Source organism: Lipotes vexillifer, unplaced genomic scaffold, assembly GCF_000442215.2.
Source record: "Lipotes vexillifer unplaced genomic scaffold, Lipotes_vexillifer_v1.1 scaffold557, whole genome shotgun sequence".
NCBI classification, from domain to species: Eukaryota; Metazoa; Chordata; class Mammalia; order Artiodactyla; family Lipotidae; genus Lipotes; species Lipotes vexillifer.
The window spans coordinates 1,234,955-1,260,795 of NW_006789913.1; the positions used below are offsets into that span (position 1 = coordinate 1,234,955).

A 25,841-nucleotide genomic window follows, 5' to 3' on the forward strand; every position below is an offset into this window, starting at 1 on the left:
CTGATGAACCTAGGGGCAGGAAAGGAGTAAAAACACAGATGTAGAGAATGGACTTAAAGACATGGGGAACGGGAAGGGTAAGCTGGGACGAAGTGAGAGAGTGGCATGCACATATATACACTACCAAATGTAAAATAGATAGCTAGTGGGAAGCAGCCACATGGCACAGGTACATCAGCTTGGTGCTTTTTGTGCACCCAGAGGGGTGGGATAGGGAGGGTGTGAGGGAGACACAAGAGGGATGAGAAATGGGGTTAAATGTATATGTATAGCTGATTCACTTTGTTATATAGCAGAAACACACAATTGTGAAGTAATTATACTCCAATAAATATGTTTAAAAAAATTGAACAGAGTTCAAGCTTAATACCTGAAAAAATTGCACATTTAGAGGAAGGTCAGAAGTAGGAAACTAAAAAGAGAAGTCAGGGAGGTGAGGAGTGGATATATTATGGGAGCTAAGAAAGTATTTTAAGAGGACAGTGGTCAATTCAAATAAAATCTGCTATAAAATAGAGTTAAATGAAGGCAGGTAAGTGCCCATGGTACCATCATATGGATGTCATTTCTGGCCCCAGTGAGAGCAATTTCAGTGCAATTTGCAATGTATCAATTCCAAATGAGATTTGAGAGAGTTGACTGAATACAGAAGTACTTCTTGATATTTTGATGTGAAGAGGAGCAGAAATTTGGAGGAGGATATAAGATCATGGAAGGAAAGATTATGTAGACATTAATCAACAACGACTTTTTCTTTAAACATCAGAATTCTATTAAGATATAGTAACATAAATGAAAATTAAGGCTGTGTAAACAGTAAAGAATTATACAAAGATTTTATACATAATTGAACTTACTCTCTCTACAACTCTTAAATAAAGGTAGGGCAGTGTAATTCCCTATTTACAGAGATGGATTTGTATTATACAAGGTCATGTATCTAGAATAAGTGGTGGTCATGACTTGAGCCAAAAACTTAGATTCTAAAATTTTCCCATACCACATGGAAATAAGTTAGTCTATTTCCAATCTGGATATGCTGATGTATGTTGCCTCTGGGTGTTTAGGTGAAAACAGTAAGGCACAATTTTTAGGACACTGGATTTGGAAAGTGCTAAAACACAAAATTGGCTGCCTGATACTACTAGCTTTGGTATTTTAGAGATATTACTTAATTTTCCAAACTCAATTTTTTCCTATTGGAAAAAGAGACTAATAACTTTTTTAGTGCTTATTTTGTTCATGGACCTTGGTGTTTGAATACGTTATTTCATTTAATACTCAGAAGAGCTTCATTAAGTTGATCTTGTAAAAGTAGAGAAGAGTACCTGGATAAAAACGGGGCAACTTCAGTGTTCAGTAATTTAACAGAAGAAAGGAGAAAAATGAGGGTGGGGGGCAGAGATTAAAGATTGTTAAGAATAAGCATATTTTGTGTGGAATTAAGAGGTCAGTCTTGCTAAATATGAGAGTTCTTGATGAAAATGAAGGTGCTGGAAGATGGGTGGAGGTAGAGTTCCTTGACTAGAGAGGTTACCATGAATTTAGATGACGGAGAGACAAAAGATGAGGCTCCTGATTTTCTCAGTAAGGGGCAGGCAGGGCTGTATTTAGAGGTTTCTGGGTGTTGAGAACACCTGGAACATACATACCAGAACAGTTCCTTCCAATGAACTTTCTGCAAGGATGGAAATTTTCTGTATCTGAAAAGTACAATTTGGTAGCCACTAGTCACATGTGGCTATTGAACGCTTAAAGCGTTTTGTGTGACTGGGGTATTGAATTTTTAATTTAATTTTAATTAACAGAAATAGACACATGTGATCAGTGGCAACCATATCCAATTGCACAGTTCTAGAGAAAGTAAACATTGTATGATTAATTGGGGCACTAGAAATTGCAGTTTATTTGATTTATATAGGCATCCAAGCCAGAGATTAAGACAGAATATGTGGTTGGGAATTTTGTTTGGCAGGTAGTATGGTAAAAATATGTCTTCTAAAGCAGTTAATTTAAATACATTTCACTTTTATCAGTACAATCCTGTCATCATTAAGAACACAAAACACTACCTTCTCTGCATTCTTTTATGAAAGCTGTTGTGTAGTATCAGTTCTATTGATATTTAAAATACTACCTACTCAATAAAACACAAAGTTCTGTGTGGGCAGGAAACCTGAATTATGTTTCTTCACATCTTTCAAGACTAGCTGATTTTATTTGAAGACTAGGACCAGGATCAAGAATTAATCCTCCAAGGTGGGATGTCATAGCTTGATCTCTCTAATCCTATATGCCCTGAATACTCTCCCAAGGTGAAGGAGCCTAAGAAAATCAACAAGAAGAATTTCCAGGAACCATTATTACCTCAACCCATCCAAGCTCCTTCCTGTTGCTAGGAATTCCAGGTTTGGAGCACTCGCATATCTGGATCTCCATTCCCTTCTGCTTTGCCTATACTCTGGTCCTGCTGGGAAACTACACACTTTTTTTTTATTATCCTGGTTAATGTAGCCCTTCATGAAGCCATGTACCTCTTCCTGGCCATGTTGGCAACCACTGATCTGGTCCTTTCTTCTTCAGCACTGCCTAAAATGCTTGCCATATTCTGGTTCAGGGACTGAGAGATCAACTTCTATGCCTGCCTGGTCCAGATGTTCTTTCTCCACTCCTTCACTGTCATAGAGTCGGCAGTGCTGCTGGCAAGGGCCTTTGACCACTACGTGGCCATCTGCAAGCCACTGCACTACACCTTACTAGACCACTTATCACCAAGATTGGCATGGCTGCTGTGACTTGGGCTGTGACACTAATGACTCTACTCCACTTTCTGCTCAGACGCTTACACCACTGCTGAAGTCCAGTGATTGCCCACTGCTACTGTGAGCACACGGCGGTTGTAAGGCTGGCCTGTGGGGACACTCACTTCAACAATATCTATGGCATTACTGTGGCCATGTTCATAGTGGTATTGGATCTGTTCTTTATTATCCTGTCTTATATCTTCATCCTTCAGGCAGTTTTATAGCTTGCCTCTCAGGAGGCCTGTTACAAGGTTTTTGGGACATACATGTCCCATATAGGTGCCATTTTAGCCTTTTACACACCTGTGGTCATCTCCTCAGTGATGCACCGTGTGGCTTGCCAGGCTGCCCTACCTGTGCATATATTCCTTGCCAATTTCTATCTGCTCTTCACACCCATGGTCAATCCCATACATCTATGGGGTCAAGACCAAGCAGATTTGTGAACGATTCTTACGATTATTCCTGAGAAAATATGTGTAAATGGAAAGTGAGGGACAGGTGGAGAAAGAGTGGGACATGTTGAATGCTGGAGTGGGGATGTTGATATAATAAGAAGTAGAGGGTTTCCAGAGTCTCCTTGTTTAGGCCCTTCCTGGTAAAATGAAAAAACTAAATAATGTCCCAAGATGCTCAAGGGTCTCCAGTCTGATTAGGACTCAAGGGTCTGAGTCCTTGGACTCAAACTGCTGACTTTGCTCTTTCTTCACGGAGTCCTCATTAATGATATGGGCTTCGTAAAGTCTTAACCAACTCTCCTCTTGGTGACATCACGTAAAAACAAAGATGTTTCCAAGTTCGATTACGTAAGAGAAGACCGAGAATCTTAGTTTCTACCCTGAGTCCATGAGAATTTGGTTAATTATCTACTCAGTCCTCTCTCAGGTCTTAACATTCCATCTGATATGAGAATCCTTCCTTAGTCACTCTGACAGGTTGTATCCACCCTCTGACTAAATGCTTAGAATTTTGGAGAACTTGTGACCTTCCAGGGATAAAGGTTCTCAGTGCTAAGTGAGGTGCTGATGTAACAAATACCTAAAATATATAAGTGGATTTGGAACTGGGAAATGAGTAGAGGTTAGAAAATTTGAGGTACATGTTAGAAAAAGCCTATATTGCCTCAAAGATATTGTTGGTAGTACTATGGACATTAAAGGCAATTCTGGTTTTTATATGTCCAAACCTTGACAAATTTAAAAGGTAATAGCTGGACAATTTTCTTCCATGCAAGGTAAGCAAAAAATCTACAGTATGAAATTGATTCTTCTCCACAACTGAATTAAGGAGCAGTAAATGCAAAGGTATAAATGGATGCACCTAACACACATTCTCACCTGGTAAGATTTTACCTTCTTTAAAGATAAACAAAAAATATGAAGATTTTTCTCCCTATGATTACCACTAACAATGCTGTGAACTCAGAAGTCTTTTCCTGTAACACTCTGCATTATTTTTCTATTACTGCTATAACAAGTTAGCACAAATTTAGGGCGTGGCTTAAAACAGCACTAATTAATTTTCTTACAGTTCTTCAGTTAGGTTAGAAATCCAACATGAGTTTCACTGAGGTAAAAATCAAGGCATGGGTAGGGCTGCTTTCCTTCTGGAGGCTCTTGTGGAGAATTCGTTTCCTTGCTTTTTGCAGTTTCTAGAGACCATCTGCTTTCCTTGGCTTATAGTCCTCTTCTTCCATGTTCAACTTCAGCAATGTCTCATTTCTCTGACCCAACCAGGAAAGGTTCTCTGCTTTTCAGGATTTAGATTGGCCCACCAGGATAATCTAGGATACTCTCTCAAATTCTGTGCTCTACTACAAGCAACTATATGCCAATAAAATGGACAACCTGGAAGAAATGGACAAATTCTTAGAAAGGTACAACCTTCCAAGACTGAACCAGGAAAAAATACGAACAGACCAATTACAAGTAATGAAATTGAAACTTTGATTTAAAAACTTCCAAACAAAAGTCCAGAACCAGATGGCTTCACAGGAGAATTCTATCAAACATTTAGAGAAGAGCTAACACCAATCCTTGTCAAACTCTTCCAAAAAATTGCAAAGGGAGGAGTACACCCAAGATCATTTTATGAGGTCACCATCACCCTGATACCAAAACCAAAGATATCACAAAAAAAGAAAATTACAGACCAATATCACTAATGAACATAAAGGCAAAAATCCTCAACAAAATACTAGCAAAGAGAATCTAAAAACAGAATAAAAAGATCAGTCTGTGGTCAAGTGGGATTTATTCAAGGAATGCAAGGATTCCTCAATATACACAAATCAATCAATGTGATACACCATATTAACAAACTGAATAAAAACCATATGATAATCTCAATAGACACATAAAAACTTTTAACAAAATTCAATACCCGTTTATGATAAAAACTCTCCAGAAAATGGGAATAGAAGGAAACTACCTCAACATAATAAAGGCCATATACAAAAAACCCACAGCAAACTTCATTCTCAATGGTGAAAAACTGAAAGACCAGGAACAAGACAAGGGTGTCCACTCTCGCCACTATTATTCAACATAATTTTGGAAGTCCTAGTCATGGCAATCAGAGAAGAAAAAGAAATAAAAGGAATCCAAATTGGAAAAGAAGTAAAACCATCACTGTTTGCAGATGGCATGATACTATATATAGAAAATCCTAAAGATGCCACCAGAAAGCTACTAGAGCTAATCAATGAATTTGGTAAAGTTGCAGGATACAAAATTAATTCACAGAAATCTCTTGCATTCCTGTAAACTAACAACACAAAATCAGAAAGAGAAATTAAGGAAATAATCACATTTACCATTGCAACAAAAAGAATAAAATACCTAGGAATAAACTTACCTAAGGAGGCAAAAGAAAACTACAAGATACTGATGAAAGGAATCAAAAATGACACAAACAGATGGAGAGAGATACCATGTCCTTGGACTGGAAGGATCAATATTGTGAAAATGACTATACTACCCAAAGCAATCTACAGGTTCAATGCAATCCCTATCAAATTACCAATGACATTTTTTACAGAATTAGAACAAAAAATTTTATAATTTGTATGGAAACACAAAAGACCCCAAATAGCCAAAGCACTCTCGAGAATGAAAAACAGAGCTGGAGGAATCAGGCTCCCTGACTTCAGACTATACTACAAAGCTTCAGTAATCAAGACAGTATGGTACTGGCACAAAAACAGAAATATAGATCAATGGAACAGGATACAAAGCCCAGAAATAAACCCATGCACTTGTGGTCAATTAATCTGTGACAAAGGAGGCAAGACTATACAGTGGAGAAAAGACAGTCTCTTCAATAAGCATTGTTGGGAAAACTGGACAGCTACATGTAAAGGAATGAAATTAGAATATTCTCTAATACCATACACAAAAATAAACTCAAAATGGATTAAAGATCTAAATGTAAGACCAGATACTGTAAAACTCTTAGACAAAAACATAAGCAGAACATTGTCTGACATAAATTTCAGCAATATCTTTTTTGATCCACCTCCCAGAGTAATGAAAATAAAACCAAACATAAACAAATAGACCTAATTAAACTTAAAAGCTTTTGCACAGTAAAGGAAACCATAAACAAAGCAAAAACACAACACATAGAATGGGAGAAAATATGATGAAGTGACTGACAAGGGATTAATCTCCAAAATATACAAACAGCTCATGCAGCTCAATATCAGAAAGACAAACAGCCCAATGAAAAAATGGGCAGAAGACCTAAATAGACATTTCTCCAAAGAAGACATACAGATGGCCAAGAGGCACATGAAAAAAAGCTCAACGTTACTAATTATTAGATAAATGCAAATCAAAACTACCATGAGGTATCACCTCACACTGGTCAGAATGGCCATCACCAAAAAATCTACAAACAATAAATGCTGTAGAGAGTGTGGAGAAAATGGAACCCTCTTACACCGTTGGTGGGAATGTAAATTGATACAGCCACTATGGAGAACAGTATGGAGGTTCCTTACAATACTAAAAATAGAACTACCATATGACCCAGGAATCCCACTCCTGGGCGTATACCCAGAGAAAACCATAATTCCAAAAGATACATGCACCTCAATATTCATTGCAGCACTATTTACAATAGCCAGGACGTGGAAGCAACCTAAATGTCCATTAACAGAGGAATGGATAAAGAAGATGTGGTACATATATACAATGGGAGCTTTTTTATTATCATTGCTAAGGTTTCTAGTTATAACCTTGTTAGGTTTATAGTCTCTATTTTTTAAAAATTTTTATTGGTGTATAATTGCTTTATAATGTTGTGTTAGTTTCTGCTGTACAGCGAAATGAATCAACTATATGTATACCTATATCCCCTCCCTCTTGGACCTCCCTCCCACCTCCCACATCCCACCCATCTAGGTCATCACAGAGCACTGAGCTGAGCTTCCTGTGCTTTATAGCATGTTCCTGCCAGCTATCTATTTAATGCATGGAGGGTGGGACGAGTTGGGAGATTAGGATTGACATATAGTCTCTTTTAAAAATTTATCTTCTGCAATTTGTGTGTTATTGTTATAACAACTTGAAAATAAATTATGACACTTAAAACAAATAAAGGCAATTCTGGTTAGGGCTCAGAAAAAGAACTGTAGAGAAAATTTCTATCTTCTTAGAAGATAGAACAGATATCATACATCATCATGAACAGAACTTTGGTTGAATATGAACAATAAAGTGCTTCTGGTACTGTCTCAGACAGAAAGGTGGGATGTGTTATTGGAAACTGGAGGAAAGGTGATCCTAATTACAGTTTGGCCATGTTTTTTGCCACTTTATGTTTTTAAATTTTGTTCAATACAGAACTTGTAAGTGATGAACTTGGATATTTAGCTGATATTTCTAAACAAAGTCTTGAAGATATGTTCTGGTTTTACCTTGCTTCTTACAGTAAAATGAGAGTGGAAAGAGAGAAACTGAAGAAAGATTTGTTAAGCAAAAAGGAACCAGAACTTGAATATCTGGAAAACTCTCAGCCTATTTATATGCAAAAAATTAGAATTTATTGAGGAGAAAACATCTAGGGCATGCTTGGGAAACCATTTTCTAAAAAAGATTAGGTTTGTGACTTGTTGATCCAAACAGCCATTTCAGCAGAAACCAGGGATAGGAGTAGATTTATGTGCAAAGACCTGTGGAGGACCCTTTTGTGGAGCCTAATAACATGCTACTAAAAAACCAGTACATCAATGAAGAAATCAAGGAGGAAATCAGTAAATACCTTCAGACCTATGAAAATAAAAACACCCTTTTCCCATGGGATGCAGCAAAAGCACTTCTAAGATGGAATTTTCCAATAATACAGGCCCACCAAAGAAACATCTTAAACAACCTAACCTACTATCTAAAAGATTTATAGAAAGAAGAACAAAGATGAAGCCAGAAGGAAGGAAATACGATCAGAGAGGAAATAATTAAAATAGAAACCAAAAATCAATAGAAAATATCAATGAAATCAAGAGCTGTTTTATTTTGAAAAGATAAAATTGATAAGCCTTAAGCCTGCCTCATTAAGAAAAAAGATAGAGTACCCAAATAAACAAAATAAGAAATGAAAGAGGAGAAATTACAACCAATATCACAGAAATACAATCATAATACTATGAACAGTTATATTCCCCCAAAATGGACAACTTAGAAGAAATGGATGCATTGCTACAAACATACAATCTTTTAAGACTGAATTAGGAAAAATATATATAATGTGAACAGACCAATTACTAGTATTGAAATTGGATCAGTAGTCAAAAAGCTCCCAAAAAAACAAAAGTCCAGGACCAGACATCTTTACAGGGGAATTCTGCCAAACATATAAAGAAGAGTTTTTAATACCTATCCTTCTCAAACTATTCAAAAAAATTGAAGAGGAGGGATCACTCCCAAATCCATTATATCAGGCCACCGTTAACCTGATACCAAATCACACAAAGACACTACCAAAAAAGGAGGAGGAGGAGGAGGAGGAGGAGGTGGAAGAGAAAGGGGAGAGGGAGAGGGAGGAGGGAGAGGAGAAGGAGGGGGAGGGGGAGGAGGGGAAGGAGGGGAGAAAGAAAATTATAGGGTACTATCTCTGATGAATATGGATGCAAATATCCTTAAGAAAATATTAGCAAGCCAAATTCAACAATAGATAAAAAGGATCATACACCATGATCAAGTGGAATTTATTCCAGGGATGCGAGGATGGTTCAATATCCACAAAAAATCAATGTAATACACATTAACAAGACACATATAAATCACATGATCATCTCAATAGATGCAGGAAAAGCATTTGACAAAATTCAACACTGATTCATGATAAAAACTCTCAACAAAGTGGGTATAGAGAGACCATATTTCAACATAATAAAGACAATTTATGCAAACGCACAGCTAACATCATACTCAATGGTGAAAAACTGATAAGTTTTCATCTAAAATCAGGAAGACAAGGATGGCCACTCTCACCATTTCTATTTAACATAGTATTGAAAGTCCTAGCTTCAGCAATCAGACAAGAAGTAAAAGGCATCCAAATTGGAAGAGAAGTAAAACTGTCACTATTTGCAGATAACATGATAGTATATATAAAAAACGCTTAAGTCTCTACCAAAAAACTATTAGAATAAATGAATTCAGTAAAGTTGCAGGATACGAGATAATATACAGAAATCTGTTGCTTTTCTATACAGTAGTAATAAACTATCAGAAATAGAAATCAAGAAAACAATCTCATTTACAATTGCATCAAGAAATACACAAAATATCTAGGAATAAACTTCAAGGAGGTGAAAGACCTATACTCTAAAAATTATAAGACATTGATGAAGGAAACTGAAGATGATACATGTAAAGGGAAAGATATCTTATTTTCATGGATTGTTAGAATTAATATTGTTAAAATGTCCATACTACTTAAAGCAATCTACAGATTTAGTAATCCCTCTCAAAATACCCATATTTTTCATAGAACTTAAATAATCCTAAAATTTTTATGAAACGAGACCCCAAATTGCCAAAGCAAACTTGAGAAAAATGAACAAAGTGCAAGTATTACCCTCCCTGTCTTCAGACTATACTACAGAGCTACAATAATCAGAACACTATGGTACTGGTACAAAAATAGACACATAGATCAATGCAACAGAAGAGAGAGCCACAAATAAACCCATGCACATATGGTCAATTAATTTATGACAAGAGTGGCAAAAATATACAATAGAGAAGAGACAGTCTCTTTAGTAAACAATTATGAGAAAACTAGAGAGCTACATGTAGATGAATGAAATTAGAACATTCTTCACACCATATACAAAAATAAACTCAAAAGGGATTAAAGACTTAAATGTAAGACTGTAAATCCCAAAACTCCTAGAAGAAAACATAGGCATTGACATAAGACTTAGCAATATATTCTTTTCAATCTGTATCCTTAGGTAAGTAAAACCAAAGTAAAAATAAACAAATAGGATCTAATTAAATGTAAAGGCTTTTGCACAGTGAAGGAAACCATCAACAAAACAAAAAGACAACTTACTGAATGGGAGAAGATATTTGCAAGTGATATGACAAATAAGGGGTTAATGTCCAAAATATATAAAGAGCTCATACAACTCAGTATCAAAAAAAAGCAACAATCCAATTTAAAAATGGGCAGAAGACCTGAATAGACTTTTTTTTTTTCAAAGAAGGAATACAGATGGCCAAGAAGCACATGAAAATATGATCAACATCACTAATTATCTGGGAAATGCAAATCAAAACCACAATGAGATATCACCTCACAACTGTTAGAATGACTGTCATCAAAAAGACAACAAATAAGTGTTGGTGAGGATGTGGAGAAAAGGGAACCCTAGTCACTATTGGTGGGAATGTAAATTGGGAAAGCCATTATGGAAAACAGTATGGAGATTACTCAAAAAATTAAAAGTAGAAATACAATATGATCCAACAATTCCAATTCTGGGTATATATCTGAAGAAAATGTAACCACTAACTCAAAAAAACATGTACTCTAATGTTCATAGCAGCATTATTTACAACAGCCAAGATATGGAAACAAGCTAGGTATCCAACTACAGGTTAATGGATAAAGAAGATGTGATGGTATTTAATAGTATACATATTATATATATAATATACCTATTATATATATAAATCAGCCCGAATAAGAATGCCATAAATAAGAATGAAAATTTGCCATTTGCAACAACACAGATGGACCTGGAGGATATTATACTTAGTGAAGGAAATCAGACAGACATAAATACTATATGTTTTCATTCATATTTGGGATGTGAAATAATCTATAAAAATATTCATTCACTATGTTGTACACCTGAAACTAATATAATGTTGTAAATCAACTATACTTCAAAAAAACCCAGAAAATTTCTGATGAGGATGTGGGGAAATTGGAACCCCTTATACATTGTTGATGGGAATATAAAATGGTATAACAGTATGACAGTTTCTCAAAAAATTAAAAATAGAATCACCATATGATCCAGCAATTCAAAATCTATATATACCCAAAAGAACTGAAAGCAGGATTTCAAAGGGATGTTTGTACACCCATTCCTTTAGTAATGTTATTCATAATATGTATAAAGTGGAAGCAACCCAAGTGTCTAAGTATGGATAAAAGGATAAACAAAATGTGATGTATACAAATAATAGAATATTATTTAACCTTAAAAGGAATGGATATTCTGACACATGCTGCCACGTGGATGGACCTCAAGGACATTATGCTAAAAGAAATAAGCTGGTCGCAAAAGACATATACTATGTGACTCCACTTATATGAGGTACCTAAATAGTCAGATTCATAGAGATAGAAAATAGAATGGTGGTATCCCAGGACAGAGGGGAAGGAGGAATATGCTTTTACTTTTAGTGTGTACAGAGTTTCAGTTTTTCAAGATGAAAAGAGTTCTAGAGATGGATGGTGATGATTGCACAACAGTATGAATGTATGTAATACTACTTAACTATACACTTCAAAATGGTTAAGATGCTAAATTTTTGGTGATGTGTCTTTTGCCACAATTAAAAAAAAACCATAAAGGAGTTCTAATATATGTCCTTATAAGAAGAGGAAATTTGGACATGGACACACACAGAGGGAAGACCCTGTGAAGGTACAGGGAGAAAAGTGCCAGGTACAAGCTAAGGAGAAAAGCCTCAGAAGAAACCAACCCTGCCAGCACCTTAACTTGGACTTTTAGCCTCCAAGATTGTGAAAAAATAAATTTCTCTTATTTAAGCCACCCAGTATATGGTGCTTTATTACGAGAGCTCAGCAAACTAGTACACCATCATACAACATCTTTCACAGATGTATTTTTGCACTTTTATCAAATGATCCCTTTGTTTCTTCAGAGACTACTGTTTATGAATTATGTACATCTATCTCTACATATTTCTATCTTTATTTTTTTATCTTTGACAGAGAATCTCCAAGCCTGTGTCAAATGGGATATGAAAGGTTGGAAGTTGTCAAAGAGGGAAGGGTATAGAAAGAACCCAGAGACCTACTTATGTTGTTTCTATCTTTACTCTCATAATTCCCTCTGACACACACACACACACACACACACGTAAATCCCCAAGAAAATAAGATTCTACCTTTAGTTCCTATGTGGTCAAAACTTCTTTCTTGTTTTTTGTTTGTTTGTTTGTTTTTTAGCATAGTGGGGACAGTTGGAAAGCTTAAAAATGACAGTAAATACTAACAACACATAGAGAGTAACATGCCTTAAAAGAAACAATTTTCAAAAGAAAGGTCTGCTTATCCCCTCGAGGACTTATGCAAGGAATATCACCAGCCTGTAGGTCATATCCGTTCCCAATGAAGAAGGAATGGCTTTGTTTCCAGTACAAGTTCAATATCACAAGGCTCCCATAGTCAGGTGATACTTCTAACACCAGAGCAACCGTGATTAGTCACAAACAGTAAAAGGAAATTACCTCCTGTATTTGCTCATCTGAGCTTGGCATACAAACAAAGCATGAACAAGAAATATGAACAGCCTATAGGTACATAAAATTTTACTGTCACGCAGGAATATGAGATTATGAAAAAGAAGCCTGATGCATTAGTTTGGGCCTAGTGACAATATTTCTAATCACCTAATAACTAGACTTCCTAACATCCCAAATGAGGGTGCAGAGCTGCATATCACCTATGAAGTAGCAGGAACAGCGCTTGAGGGTAGGACTTAGTTCTGCTCAGCGATCACACAACTCCTTCCTTCCTGTTACTTGAGTCAAAAGTCTTGCTGTTATCTTTAAATCTCTTTTCTCTTAAATCCTATATCTAATCTTTTAAGAAATCCCATTGGCACATTTTAGAAATAATACAAAATCTGATGACTTCTCACCTCATGCATTGTTACCACTTTGGTTATGAAACATCATCTTCTCTGGATTACTGTAGGACCTCTCCCTGCTTCTACCCTCACCTCATTCCTCTCTTCTTATCATAGAATTCAGAAGCAAGCTTTTAAAAACATATGTCAAGTCATGCCAATTCTCTGCTCAAAACTCTGGCTTTTACCCTGAGAAAAATTAAGAACCTTTGCTAAGTCTTTACCTCGTCTAAGTTTCTGTGTGATCACAAAACTCAGCTAGCCAAAGACAAACAAACAAAGGAACAAACAAGCTAAAAAAAAAAAAAAAGTGCCAGAGTGGGTGTGAAAGACACATTAAAATTAGTTAAATTCATGGGACCAAAAATAAAAAAAGAGAAAGCAGAATAAAATTGAATAATAGCTTTAAATGGGTAAAAGAAGAGAATGGCTTATCTAGAATTCTATTCCCAGTGAAAATATCTTTTGAGATTGAAGATGATTGAAAGAGTTTTATAAACAATTATCGATGGAGAGCATCACTACTAGGCCTGCACTAAAAGCAAAACTAAAAGTTCTTCAGGCAGAAGAAAAGTGAATCAGATAGAAACATAGAATTGCAGAGAGAATGAAGAATACCAGAAAAGTTAAATATGTGGATAACTGTAAATTAATATTGATGCACAAAAGTCAGGAAAACACACATGGAATTGAGCAGAGATGTTCCAGTATTCTGTTATCTCCAACACAGTTATCTAGCCTATGGTCACTACCCACTCCATGTGTTTTTTATCCTTTCCCCATGACATCAGGCTTTAGGCCCCCAGAATGGATTCAGAGGGCAAAATAAGGTATTTTGTCCCCTCAAACCCTGCCTGCTTTATCTGGCTCTTGTCTGGACATTCCGACTATAAGCTATAGTCGCTCAATTAAGTCTGTATCACCTCAGCCTCCCTGGCCATGGCCTAGATCCCCATTTCCTATGAGTGTGCTATTTCTAACTTAACAGTGTGTCCTCTGTTCCATGATTAGCTTCCTCTGAACGCAAGCCTGTTTTTTCTCCATCTTGCTTGCTTTGGTCCTGATGTCAACTTTTGGACTATCTATGCTTGGTTAATTTAGTCTCCAACTTTAAAGGTATTATGCAGGAATTCCACTTTATCTTAACATCTCAGGGTATCAGGACTATCTTTGGAGCTGGAGTTTGTGGGCCCTGGGGGATTGGGTTCACTGAATCAACTACCCCTGGAGGCTAACACTCCTTTCTGTAGGAAGGGAGTGGGTGTGATTGAGGTACATAGCTCTGAAATTACTTTTTTTTAAGTATCATGGGGAATTAGGGCAGGTAAAGTTCATGGGGGACCCTGATAAAAACTGGCTTCTGACTCTGGACTTTGCAAAATAGCACATATTAAAGTCAGTTGTAGGTAGAAAGATCAACCTTTATTATTTATAGATGGTTGGTAATTATTTATTGATAATTATAATAATAGTAGCTTCTCAAATATATACTTATATCCTCCCTTCATCCTGTGAATTAGGAAAAATTGAGACTATTATCTCCATTTTAGATATAAGAAGCAGAGTAAAACCAGAGAAAGTGCCATTCCAAAGTTATAAGCTGGAAATCAGTGCCAATATGTAACATGTATGCAAAACAAATACCTAAGAGATGATCTTGGCCTTAGCCTGGTTCAGCTAGAACTCCTGCCCTTACAGGTCCCATCAGATAGGACTTGGTTGCAGTTTACATGTTCTAATGGGGCTCTCTTTCTTAGAAGACACTGTATGTGTAGGGTAGGAATAAGGAGAGGCACATGAAAGACCAAGGTACAAGCGGGCTGTACCTGAAGTGCTCACAGCTTCTGGAGAGCAAGAAATGACCTTTGGGAGGCATGAATTGGTACCACTAAATATGGACAGGACATGGGCTGAAGAAAACCCCAGGGGTGAAGCCTGAGGATAGGGGAGCCCTAGTGTCAACGCTCAGAGGAGAGATTAGAAAAATGTATCTGAGCAATCCAATTTCTTTACCAGGGTTACATTTTTCTTTGTGTGAGAAAGGGTGGACAAGTCACAGAGTAGTCAGTTATGTTCTGAAAATGTACAGAGTAAGCCAGGGAAATGTAGAGACTCAGAGGTAGAGTTAAATATGTTTGGTTTTGTGGAAAATGCATACTTACTGAAGGTAAAGTTGCAACAGGTATATGGGATCATTAACAGTCATTTATAGAGTGCTGGATATGTACCTGGCACTGTTTGGGGCACTGAAGATAAACCAGTGAAAAACAAAAGAAGTTCCTGCTGTCATAACTTTGTCTCCTACAAAGTTAAGTCCTTGTTCCAGAGAATATTAGTAAGACATGCAAAAATACTTTCCAATGAGAAGAGGATGTTATGCTGATACATGCAACCAAGGCTAGTGGGGGGTTCCTTAGAATTTATATCATGGATGAATGTTAAATTAGATGAGAAGCAACTATTCTAGGATTGGATCAGATAGGGAGGTCTTCTAACAAAGTGAGGAGACATTTTCCATTAGTCTGGTTGTTCGTGCTTCATTTGGTGAAATATTCAACACAGTGTGTATGCCAGAGGTTGGGGGTCATAGAAGTGAATTAAGGTACAGTCCCTTTGCTCCATCCTTCACTTCAGAATATGGCAGGTAACTGTGGAAGGATAGAAATTGGAGAACAAAGGCAGAAATGTTTAAAAATTTTTAGGAGTCTTTTTTTTCCTCTATTTATTTTATTTTAATATCTTTATTGGAGTATAATTGCTTTACAATGGTGTGTTAGTTTCTGCTGTATAACAGTGAATCAACTATACATATACATATATCCCCCTATCCCCTCCCTCTTGCGTCTCCCTCCCACCCTCCCTATCCCACCCCTCTAGGTGGTCACAAAGCACTGAGCTGATCTCCCTGTGCTATGCGGCTGCTTCCCACTAGCTATCTACTTTAAGTAATTGACAGATGATGGTGGTTTGAATAGAGTGGGGGTAATTAAATCAGAGTAGGCAACTTTGTGACTTACTGTGGAGGTGGACCCAATTGGACCTGCTGATGTGGTGCAGAAAGTAAAGGGAGGAACAAAGGTTGACTTGATCTTAGGTGGAGCAGCTGATTGAAGAGGATATTACATGTTGATGTATGAAATTCACACAGAGGGAAGAAATCAGTATTTCTGCCTTAAGCATTATAGGTTGAGATATCTGCAAGGCTGCTACGTGGGTTTATTAAATAGACAGTTGGATATACTAGTCTGTGACTCAAAGGGAAGGTAAGACATGGAAATTTATTTGTGAAGTTTTAGCATCTGAGAACAAAATCCATGGTAAACAAGTACAACACCTAGAAAGAGAGCAATATTCAAAGACTTTTCAGAAGCAATATTCTCCTTCCTCTCCTATGTTTTAAGTTTTCCCTTGCTACTGGATAATTCTCCTCAGCTTAAAAACATGCCATTTTCTCTTCCTTCTTAAAAACAAATGAACACCCCCACACTTCCACACACACATACACATCCATGCACGCACACACACACACACTACCTTGCCTTTGCTCCACTTTCCTTTGCAGCCAGTGCCCCTTTTACTGATGGTCTTTGCAGCAAACCTCCTCAAAAGAGTGAGCCATGTGAACCAATTTCAATTCCTCCTATTTTTCTTTTCTAACTCAGTCAAACCAGGTTTTTCCTCCCTCTATTCAAAATTTTTCTTACCAAGGTATCCAGTTTACCTCATTTCTAAACACAAGGCCAATTCTCTGTACTGGAATTATTTGACTCATCAGTAGGATTTAGTATGGTAATAGTTCCCTCCTCCTTAATATACTATATTCAACAGCCTATCAAGACAGTACATCATCTTTGAAAGTCTGATAGGTTGCCCATTCTCAGTCTCTTTTGCTGACTCTTCCTCCATTTGCCTCAATTTCTACTTTACTCCAGTTCTTAATACTGGGATTCAGTTCTTTGTTCTCTGCTCTTTATGAACACTCAGTGCCTTGGTGATCTCAGCTTCATAGTTATTAATATTATCTATTTCCAGTGATCATAAGTTTATATCAGCAGCCAAGATCTGTCTTGAACTCCAGACTTGTATATCTAAATATATCAACAGGTTCACTTGGATTACTGATTGACTTCCTAAATAAAACATATCCAAAATTAAATTGTTGATCTTCCCCTTCATAGCCTCCCCCATCTCAATTGAGAGCAACTCCTTTTTTCAGTTGCTCAAGCCAAATATCTTGGTGTCATCTTTGACTCCCTTTTCTCTCATGACCTGTATTTAATCTGTCAAAAAATCCCGTGGCTCTTTTCTCAAATATATCCCAAATCTGAATTGCTTCTTACCACATATGCTGCCACCTTGGTTCTTAGCCAACATTCTCCTTCCCTGATTACAGCCAGCCTCTAGAGTCTTTTTTTCTTCTGTTTTTGCCTTTACCCTTTCATGCTATTCTCATTACAGAAGATGCAAAAAAACTTTAAAAATATATTTTTCAAGTCTATCACTTTTCTTATCAAAAAAAAGTGTCAGTGAGAGAAATAAGCAGCATTTGCAAAGTTCTACGAAGACCTATAGGGCCCTGTGTGATCTGGATCTAAATATATGACCTCTAGAAATCTCCCACTCATTCACATCATCTAACTACATGGACCTCTAGCTGATCTTTGAGCCCTCAGTGTATTCTGTCTTAGAGCATTTGTTCTGACTGTTCCCTTTGCTTAGAGTTCTTCACAGAAGAGTAATTCCCTATATTCTCCATCTTTTATGCCTGTCTCACATCCTCTCATCCACCTTTTTGCTCAAGCCGTTGCTGTGGCAAGCACTTGAGTGCAGTTAGAACCTGACTGCACCTTACTCAGCTGTTTCCTGCCCCTGTGTTTCTCTGCTCCATGGCATGGTGTACCTGAAGGAGACTGCTCAGCTATTCTGGAGCCTATGTGAACCTGGAAGTGTGAAGAAATTAACCCTTGACCTGGTGGTGGGGTGGAAACCAGTGGATAAATATACCCCTCTTTTGTGTCTTGAGTAGATAATTCTGAGGTGCCTTTGGTTCTTCATGGGGGATTGGACACAGTTGATAGCATTATCCAGCTCAGTATTGCACTTCTGGATATGCTTCTCTGCTTTCTTGTTTTACCATTTCATCCCACTCTTGCTTCCTATTATTTTATCCACATAAACCACCTGCATGGAACCCCAAGTTCTTTTAAAGAAGCCAGAAACCAAGCTAATTTATTTTCTCACCTCAATCTTTGCGTAAGTTCCCTTCTTGATCTCTTTACTTAAAATTGCTACCTTACCACTCCTCCAACTTCAGGAATTACTATCCTCATCATCCTATTTTTTTCACTATAGTAATACCTTCACTCATACTATGTAATTCAATTATTATGTTCTTTTATTAGAACAAACGTTCTACTAAAGGTATTAGTCTGCTTTCTTCTTGGATTTATCCCCAATCTATTCAGTAAAAATATTTTTCCAGAAATTTACTGAATATATTTACTGAATGTTCTGGGAATATAAAATTGACCACAGCTCAATACTGAGCCCTTCAGGAATTCAATATTTAGAGGTAAGGCAGAAAATGGAGAGTGAAATGAGAATCTAAGTTAGGAAATGGTAATATCATCGTACCAAAGAGAAAAGAGGGTTTTAAAAAGGAGAGAGTTTTAATTCAGATAAAAGTTGCTGAAAGGCTGAGTTACATGAAAGAAGGTAAGTTACAATGGCACAATCATCATGGAAGTCATTGGTGATGAATGAGAGCAGTTTCAGGGAAGTAATAGGAATGAAATGTTTTATTACCAAATGCTATTTGAATCAGTTGAGACTGAATATAAGCATTTCTAGATGTTTTCTGTGAAAAGCAGCAGAGATTTGAGGTAATAGAAGGAGGAGAACATAAAAACAAGGGAGGGAGAATATTAATCAATATAATTTTTTTAAAGAAAAGTGTAGTTCTATGGAGGAGGAGAGATGTAAATGGCAAATAAAGCTCTGCAAACACTAAAGAATTATACAAAAAGATCTTATACATAATCCCACTTACACTCCCTACAGCCTTCACTAAGTGAGGTAGAGCATTGCAATTCCCCATTTACAGAGAAAGAAACAGGCTTGGAGATAAGTGATATGTGCAAGGTCATGCAGCTAGTATAAGTGGCAGTCATGATTTGATACAAGACCTTCAGATTCTAAATTTTTTCTGTAACGCATGGAAAGAAATTAGGTTGTTTTCAATTTGGATATGCTGAACTTGTATTGCATATAAAGCATTTTAATGGAAGCAATAAAGCCTTGTAATTTAAGACACTGGAATTGGAGAAAGCTAGCATTCAGCTGCCTAACACTACTATGATACTTTAGAGATTTTAAGTTTCCCAAAATTTTCTAATATTGACAAGAGAGCAAGTTCTTTCAGTACTTACTTTATTCAGTGTTATGGTAAATGTTTTAAATTCATTATCTTGTTAATGTTCATAAAAAAACACATTACCTGGACCTAGAAGAGAGAAGAGTAGCTGTGTAAAATCTGGGCCACTCCAATGTTTAAGGATTTGAAAGAAAAGAGAAAAATAAGAGAAGAGGGAAAGATTAAATAGTGTTAGGAATAAAGGGCTTTTTAAAAAATGGAAGCCAAATATCAGTCTTACTGAAGATGAGAAGTCTCCCGTGATGAAAATGAAGGAGCTGGAAGATGGGTGGAGAGAGAGCCACATGAATATGGAAGTTAATTTGAATTTAGATGATGGAGAATCAAAAGAGGTGGTTCATTTTTCAGCAAGCTGGAGGCAGGGCTGTATTTACAGAGATTTGTGGTTGTGGAAGGGACTTGGGAGATATATTCTAGAACAGTTCTCTCCAGTAGAACTTTCTGCAGTGATGGAAATATTCTGTATCTGAATGGTTCAATATTGTAGCCACTAGTTACATGTGTTACTGAGCACTTAAAAAGTGTTTTGTGTGACTGAAGTATTGAATTTTAATTTAATTTCAACAAATTTAAATAGTCATGTGTGGCTAGTGGCAACCACATCAGATGCAGTAGTGTTAGAGAAAATATACAGATTGTGTGATTAATAGGGGCATTGGACATTGCATGCCCCTATTAATTGACTTATCGAGGCACCCAAGCCTGAGATTTCTGAACAGAACATTGGCTTTTGTTATTGTGAGTTCAGCTTGATTATCATATAGAAAGGTACCAATGTATATTCTAAGGAAATTGAATTGGTTTAAATGTATTTTTACTTCTTTTTATCAGGGTATTTCTGACATCACCATGAACACAGAAAACACTACCTTTTCTCCGTTCCTTTATAAAATTGTCTTGTGATATCCATTTTAATGATGTTTAATGTTCTATCTACTAAATGAGATTCAAAGTTCCTTAAGGATAGAAAATATGGGTTATGCTTCTCCATGTCTATGTCTATGTCTTCTCTAGTCTATCAGGACTACTAACTAATTTTGTTTAAGGTCCAGCAATGAGAATAAGGGCTAATCCTCCCAAGAAGTTATACATGGGAGAAGGGACCCTGTAAAAACTGACAAGGAGAATCTTTAGGAGCCTTGCTAGCCGCTAATATTACCTCAACCCATCCAGCTGCCTTCCTGTTGGTAGGAATTCCAGGTTTGGAGCAATTGCATGTCTGGATCTCCATTCCCTTCTGCTTCGCCTATACTCTGGCCCTGCTTGGCAACCTGCACCCTCCTCTTCATCATTCGAGCTGATACAGCCCTCCACAAGCCCATGTGCCTCTTTTGGGCCGTGTTGGCAGCCGCTGATCTGGTCCTCTCTTCTACAACACTTCCCAAAATGCTGGCTATTTTTTGGTTCAGAGATCAGGAGATCAACTTCTATGCCAGTCTAGTCCAGATGTTCTTTCTCCACTCCTTCTCTATCATGGAGTTAGCAGTGCTGCTGGCCATGGCCTTTGACCACTATGTGGCCATCTGCAAGCCACTTCACCATATCACCAAGCTTACTGGGCCACTTATCACCAAGACTGGCTTGGCTGCTGTGACTCAGGCTGCGACACTAATGACTCCACTCCCCTTTCTGCTTAGATGCTTCCATTACTGCCGAGATCCAGTGATTGCCCACTGTTACTATGAGTACGTGGGTGTGGTAAGGCTGGCCTGTGGGGACATTCGCTTCAACAATATCCATTGCATTACTGTGGCCATGTCCATAGTGGTGTAGGACCTGTTCTTTTTTGTCCTGTCTTATATCTTCATCCTTCGGGCAGTTCTACAGCTTGCCTCTCAGGAGGCCCACTACAAGGTCTTTGGGACATGTGTGTCCCACATAGGTGCTATCTTTTCCACCTACACACCTGTGGTCATCTGCTCAGTGATACACCGTGTGGCTTGCTGGGCTGCCCCTCATGTCCACATATTCCTTGCTATCTTTTATCTTCTTTTCTCACCCATGGTCAATCCCATCTATGGTGTCAAGACCAAGCAGATTCGTGATCATGTGCTCAGTCTATTCCAGAGAAAGAATGTATAGATACATACTTTTTTCCTTAACCACTAGTCCAGGACCTATCAGTCCAGTGGATACTGAATTGAGATGGAGGGGGAAAATCTCAGTAAGAAAATTTCAGAGTTCGGCAATTCTCCAGTATGACAAGGTCCCACTCCTCACAGATCTACCAGTCAGATCAAACCATAGTATAGTATGTCACTATAGTCTGATAGCAGAGGTTTGACCTTCCTATTCTTATAGGTTCCTCACATGATAAAGGAAAACATAAAGAACCTCTCAAAGCATTATTGTCATCTAGGTGAAAGACAGTAGAAATACTGCCTGAGATTGGCACAAGAAACTGAGGTCTTGGTGAACTCTTCATCCAGACTGAGGAACTGAACCACAAATTTTATGACTAAAATGCCAACACCACAACTAGTACTGAAATTGCCACAAAATCCTTCTGATAGTGGCCTCCAGCCTCTGCCACTCTTTTTTAGCCTACTGCCACTCAATGTTATTAGCTCTACAGTTGTACAGCTCCACTTCTAATGACACTTATTCCTTCCATTAAATCAGTTCCTTTCTGACTTCTGACTCATACTAATGACCAATTCTTTTATTGAACGCTTAGCAGAAGAGTCTCCTGACATCCATTTATATAAATTTATATCATCATGTAACTAACTTTTCACATGTATATGCCTTCTGTCTCCAAAATAACGTAGTAATATTTATTGAATGAATGAATAGAAGAGCTGAATACCATCCTTGAGCTATGGAATGTAGAAACAGTAATTAATACCCTTCCAACTTGAAGTTGAGACTGCTGAAGCTAAAGAAGAAAATAGTTACAATACATAACTGTGGTAGGCTGAATTACTGTTAGGATATTTATTCTCTTGTCCCTCTACCATGGGAGGGGGTTTTCCTCACTCGAGGAATGTTAAATATTGACTTTCTTAGACCAGTGGAATTTGAGTGGTCTTGAAATGTGCCACAATAATCAGAAATGTTAAAATGTGTTGTGTAGCTTGGCTCAGTAGCGCTCAATTTTCTCCTCTGCTTACGAGAATGATCATGTCTCCGGAGTTCTTCCTTCAACCTAGACCAGTGATAGAAAAGATACATGGAGCAGATGTGAATCTGACTCACAGCCTGGAATATAGCCACAGATGACCCACAGTGTTCATATAACATGAGCAAGGATGATTTTGTTGGGGTTTTTTTGTGTGTAGTAAACCACTGAGGTTTCGAAGTTGTTTCATTGAATAAGCCAGGGAAAGCTGATCATTGGAGTTGTGAGCTCTTTCTTGCACTCCAACTCATGACAGTTCAAGACCAAGTATTTAAAGAAAAGAAAATGCACTATTTCTCCTTCTAGTATATCTTTAAAATGATGCTGGATTTCACTTGTCTTTCTGCTTTTGTCTTCTTATGCAAACTCTAATAATTGAACACTCCTTTAGTCAGTTCTTTGTAAAAGAATCTCTCATACACACTTTTCATGAAGGCCTGCTTATACAACCATGTTCTGCTTTTCATCTTGTGACCCTTTTCTTTCTTCAGTAATAATTAAAAGAAATTTCTTCAATTCTAAGAAAAGAACAAAGAAACCTGATAGTCTCTGAAAAAGCATCTCCAGGCCCTCCAGGCCCATGTTGTGTTATGGCTTGCCTTTTAGGCACACATGAAGGTTGGTGGTTTCAATGGGTCTCTGGCCAGTTCCCAGTGTCTCAGTCATCCAGACGTTGAGGTGGGGTAATTGGACAGCAAGGAAAGAAGCAGTATGAAACAAAGTCCTCTGACTCTGTCCTCTAAGACTTCCCAAACTCTAGTTTGGTTTTTCTCAGTAGAGATGAAGCATTCTGTGTGAAAAACTGTTCAAAAATCTTCACTCTCCCAGAGTATACTTCCCCACATATTGACCATGAGGCTAGCCATCTGTATCACTTTGATCAATGGGGTATAAGCAGATGTGGTACAAGCAGAGGCTTGAAATTTGCTTATGCAGTCGGGCTTGCTGTCTTCTGACTCTGCTGCACCATGAGAATGTGCCCTGGTTAGCACACTGGTCCAAGGTGGATGAGGGAAAAGTGGAGCAGAGCTGCCTGATCAACCTTGCAGCTTGAAGCAGAGCCTCACAGCCAAGTCCAGCTTGGATCATCAGATCCTCTGCTGACCTTCAGATGCATAAGCAAATCCAGTTGAGATCAGCAGTCATCTCAGCCAATCTCCAGTTGTATGAGAGATACATTTTTATGTATGTACAACATACATTTTATGTTGTATGCCACTGAGATTTTTGTGGGTATTTGTTCCACAGTACATTCTGGAAAATAACTGTTTCTGTCATTATTATTTAGTAAATTGAATATAATATAATTGATTAAGTATTCCCAGGATATAAGATCTGATTTGTCCCTATGTTTGGTACAGGAATGACCTTGCCTTTTAGGTGACACTCACCCTCCCACAGAGAGTGATTTTTGCCCCACATAGAAGTCTAATAGTATATGAACTCCATTACCATGTAATAAACAGCAGTATGCACTGTTAGCTTTATTCACAAATAGTTATTTCCTATCTTATATCAACACTGTGTGCTTAGATGGAGCACAGCCCTCATGAGAACAGTACACGCAAGCTATATTTAGACTTGAAGGTTTACCATTACACAAATACAAGAGGATACAGAAAATGCATTTGAACGAATTCAAACTTAATTACAACACCTCCAATCATTAATGCACCCTAGCTCTGGATTTCCTGGACCCTGAGTAATTGTCAGTAAGTTGCCCAGACATTGCCTCTACATGAATCATTGAGTGACCCAGACATCCATGTTAACTAGGACAGCCCCAGCCCATTGATAGCTTGGAAATGACCAAATGACAGACTTAGAATACCGACTAACAAAACAAGGAAGTCAAGCTTCAGTCTACATTTTAGCAAACATATTAGAAGTAACCAAAGTACTTGAATATCATTTCATGTGTTTTGCTTGGAATGCTTCTGCATTACTGTTGTGCTTGTTACCTCCCTCTATTGTATTTTTCATCTCAGATATTGTAATTTTCATAGATAAATGTACTTTTTTTTTTTCATCTCAGATATTGTGGTTTTCATCTCTCAAAATTTGATTTGGTTATTTTTTACATCTTCTGAGGCCGGTATCTAACATGCTCAACATTTTCTCTAGCATCTTGAATATACAAAATATCTTTATAATTGTTTAATATCTTTATGTGCTAACTTTATCATAGGTACCTATTTTATTGGTTTTGATTGATTTTTATTATATTTTCCTGGTAATTTCTTTATTGAATGCCAGATGTGTTGAATTTTGGGGTACTGGATACTCCTGTATTCTTTCTTTTTTTTAAACATCTTTATTGAGGTATAATTGCTTTACATTGTTGTGTTAGTTGCTGCTGTATAACAAAGTGAATCAGCTATACATATATTCCCATATCCCCTCCCTCTTGCGTCTCCCTCCCACCCTCCCTATCCCACCCCTCTAGGTGGTCACAAAGCACTGAGCTGATCTCCTTGTGCTATGTGGCTGCTTCCCACTACCTATCTATCTATTTTACATTTGGCAGTGTATATATGTCCATGCCACTGTCTCACTTCATCTCAGCTTACCCTTCCCCCTCCCTGTGTCCTCAAGTCCATTCTCTACGTCTGCATCTTTATTCCTGTATTCTTACATATATTCTTGAGCTTTGTCATGGGACATGGTTAAGCTGTTGAAAACAGTTTGATTCCATTCAGGTTTTGCTTTTAGGTTTTATTAGTCAGGACTAGAGAAGCTTTTAGTTCAGGCTTAATTTGTTACCACTACTGAATAAAAACATTTTTGAAAAATCTATGATGACTTGTAAGTTATGAGGCTTTCCACTCTGGCTTGTGGGAACAGAAACTATTTCCAGCCTTAAATGAGTATTGGAGATTTTTTCCTCTGATTTTGAGTGGGCTTTCCCTAGTTTCAGGTAATTTTCCTCCCATGTAAGCACTGAACAGTAATCAGATGAAGACTGAAGATCTCCAATGCATTCTCTCTCTCTCTGCAGCTCTCTCCTCTCTGGTACTCTGCCCTATGAACCCTAGCTCCCATGGATGTATATGTTTGATGTATTTTGGGGGGTACCGCATG

The 25,841-nt window shown here is 37.5% G+C and overlaps 2 protein-coding genes across 2 annotated transcripts; both read left to right on the forward strand.

The window, feature by feature from the left end:
• The first annotated feature begins 1,538 nt into the window (after nt 1-1,538).
• Nucleotides 1,539-3,287, forward strand: LOC103089021 (olfactory receptor 52K1-like). Its single transcript, XM_082931276.1, is given in 5 exon segments — nt 1,539-1,587; nt 2,355-2,488; nt 2,490-2,751; nt 2,754-3,217; nt 3,219-3,287. Coding segments are annotated over 5 exon segments (978 nt in total).
• Nucleotides 3,288-18,911: 15,624 nt separating this feature from the next.
• On the forward strand, nt 18,912-21,721 carry LOC103089282 (olfactory receptor 52K1-like). Its single transcript, XM_082931277.1, is given in 3 exon segments — nt 18,912-18,921; nt 20,774-20,910; nt 20,912-21,721. Coding segments are annotated over 3 exon segments (957 nt in total).
• Nucleotides 21,722-25,841: the final 4,120 nt, after the last annotated feature.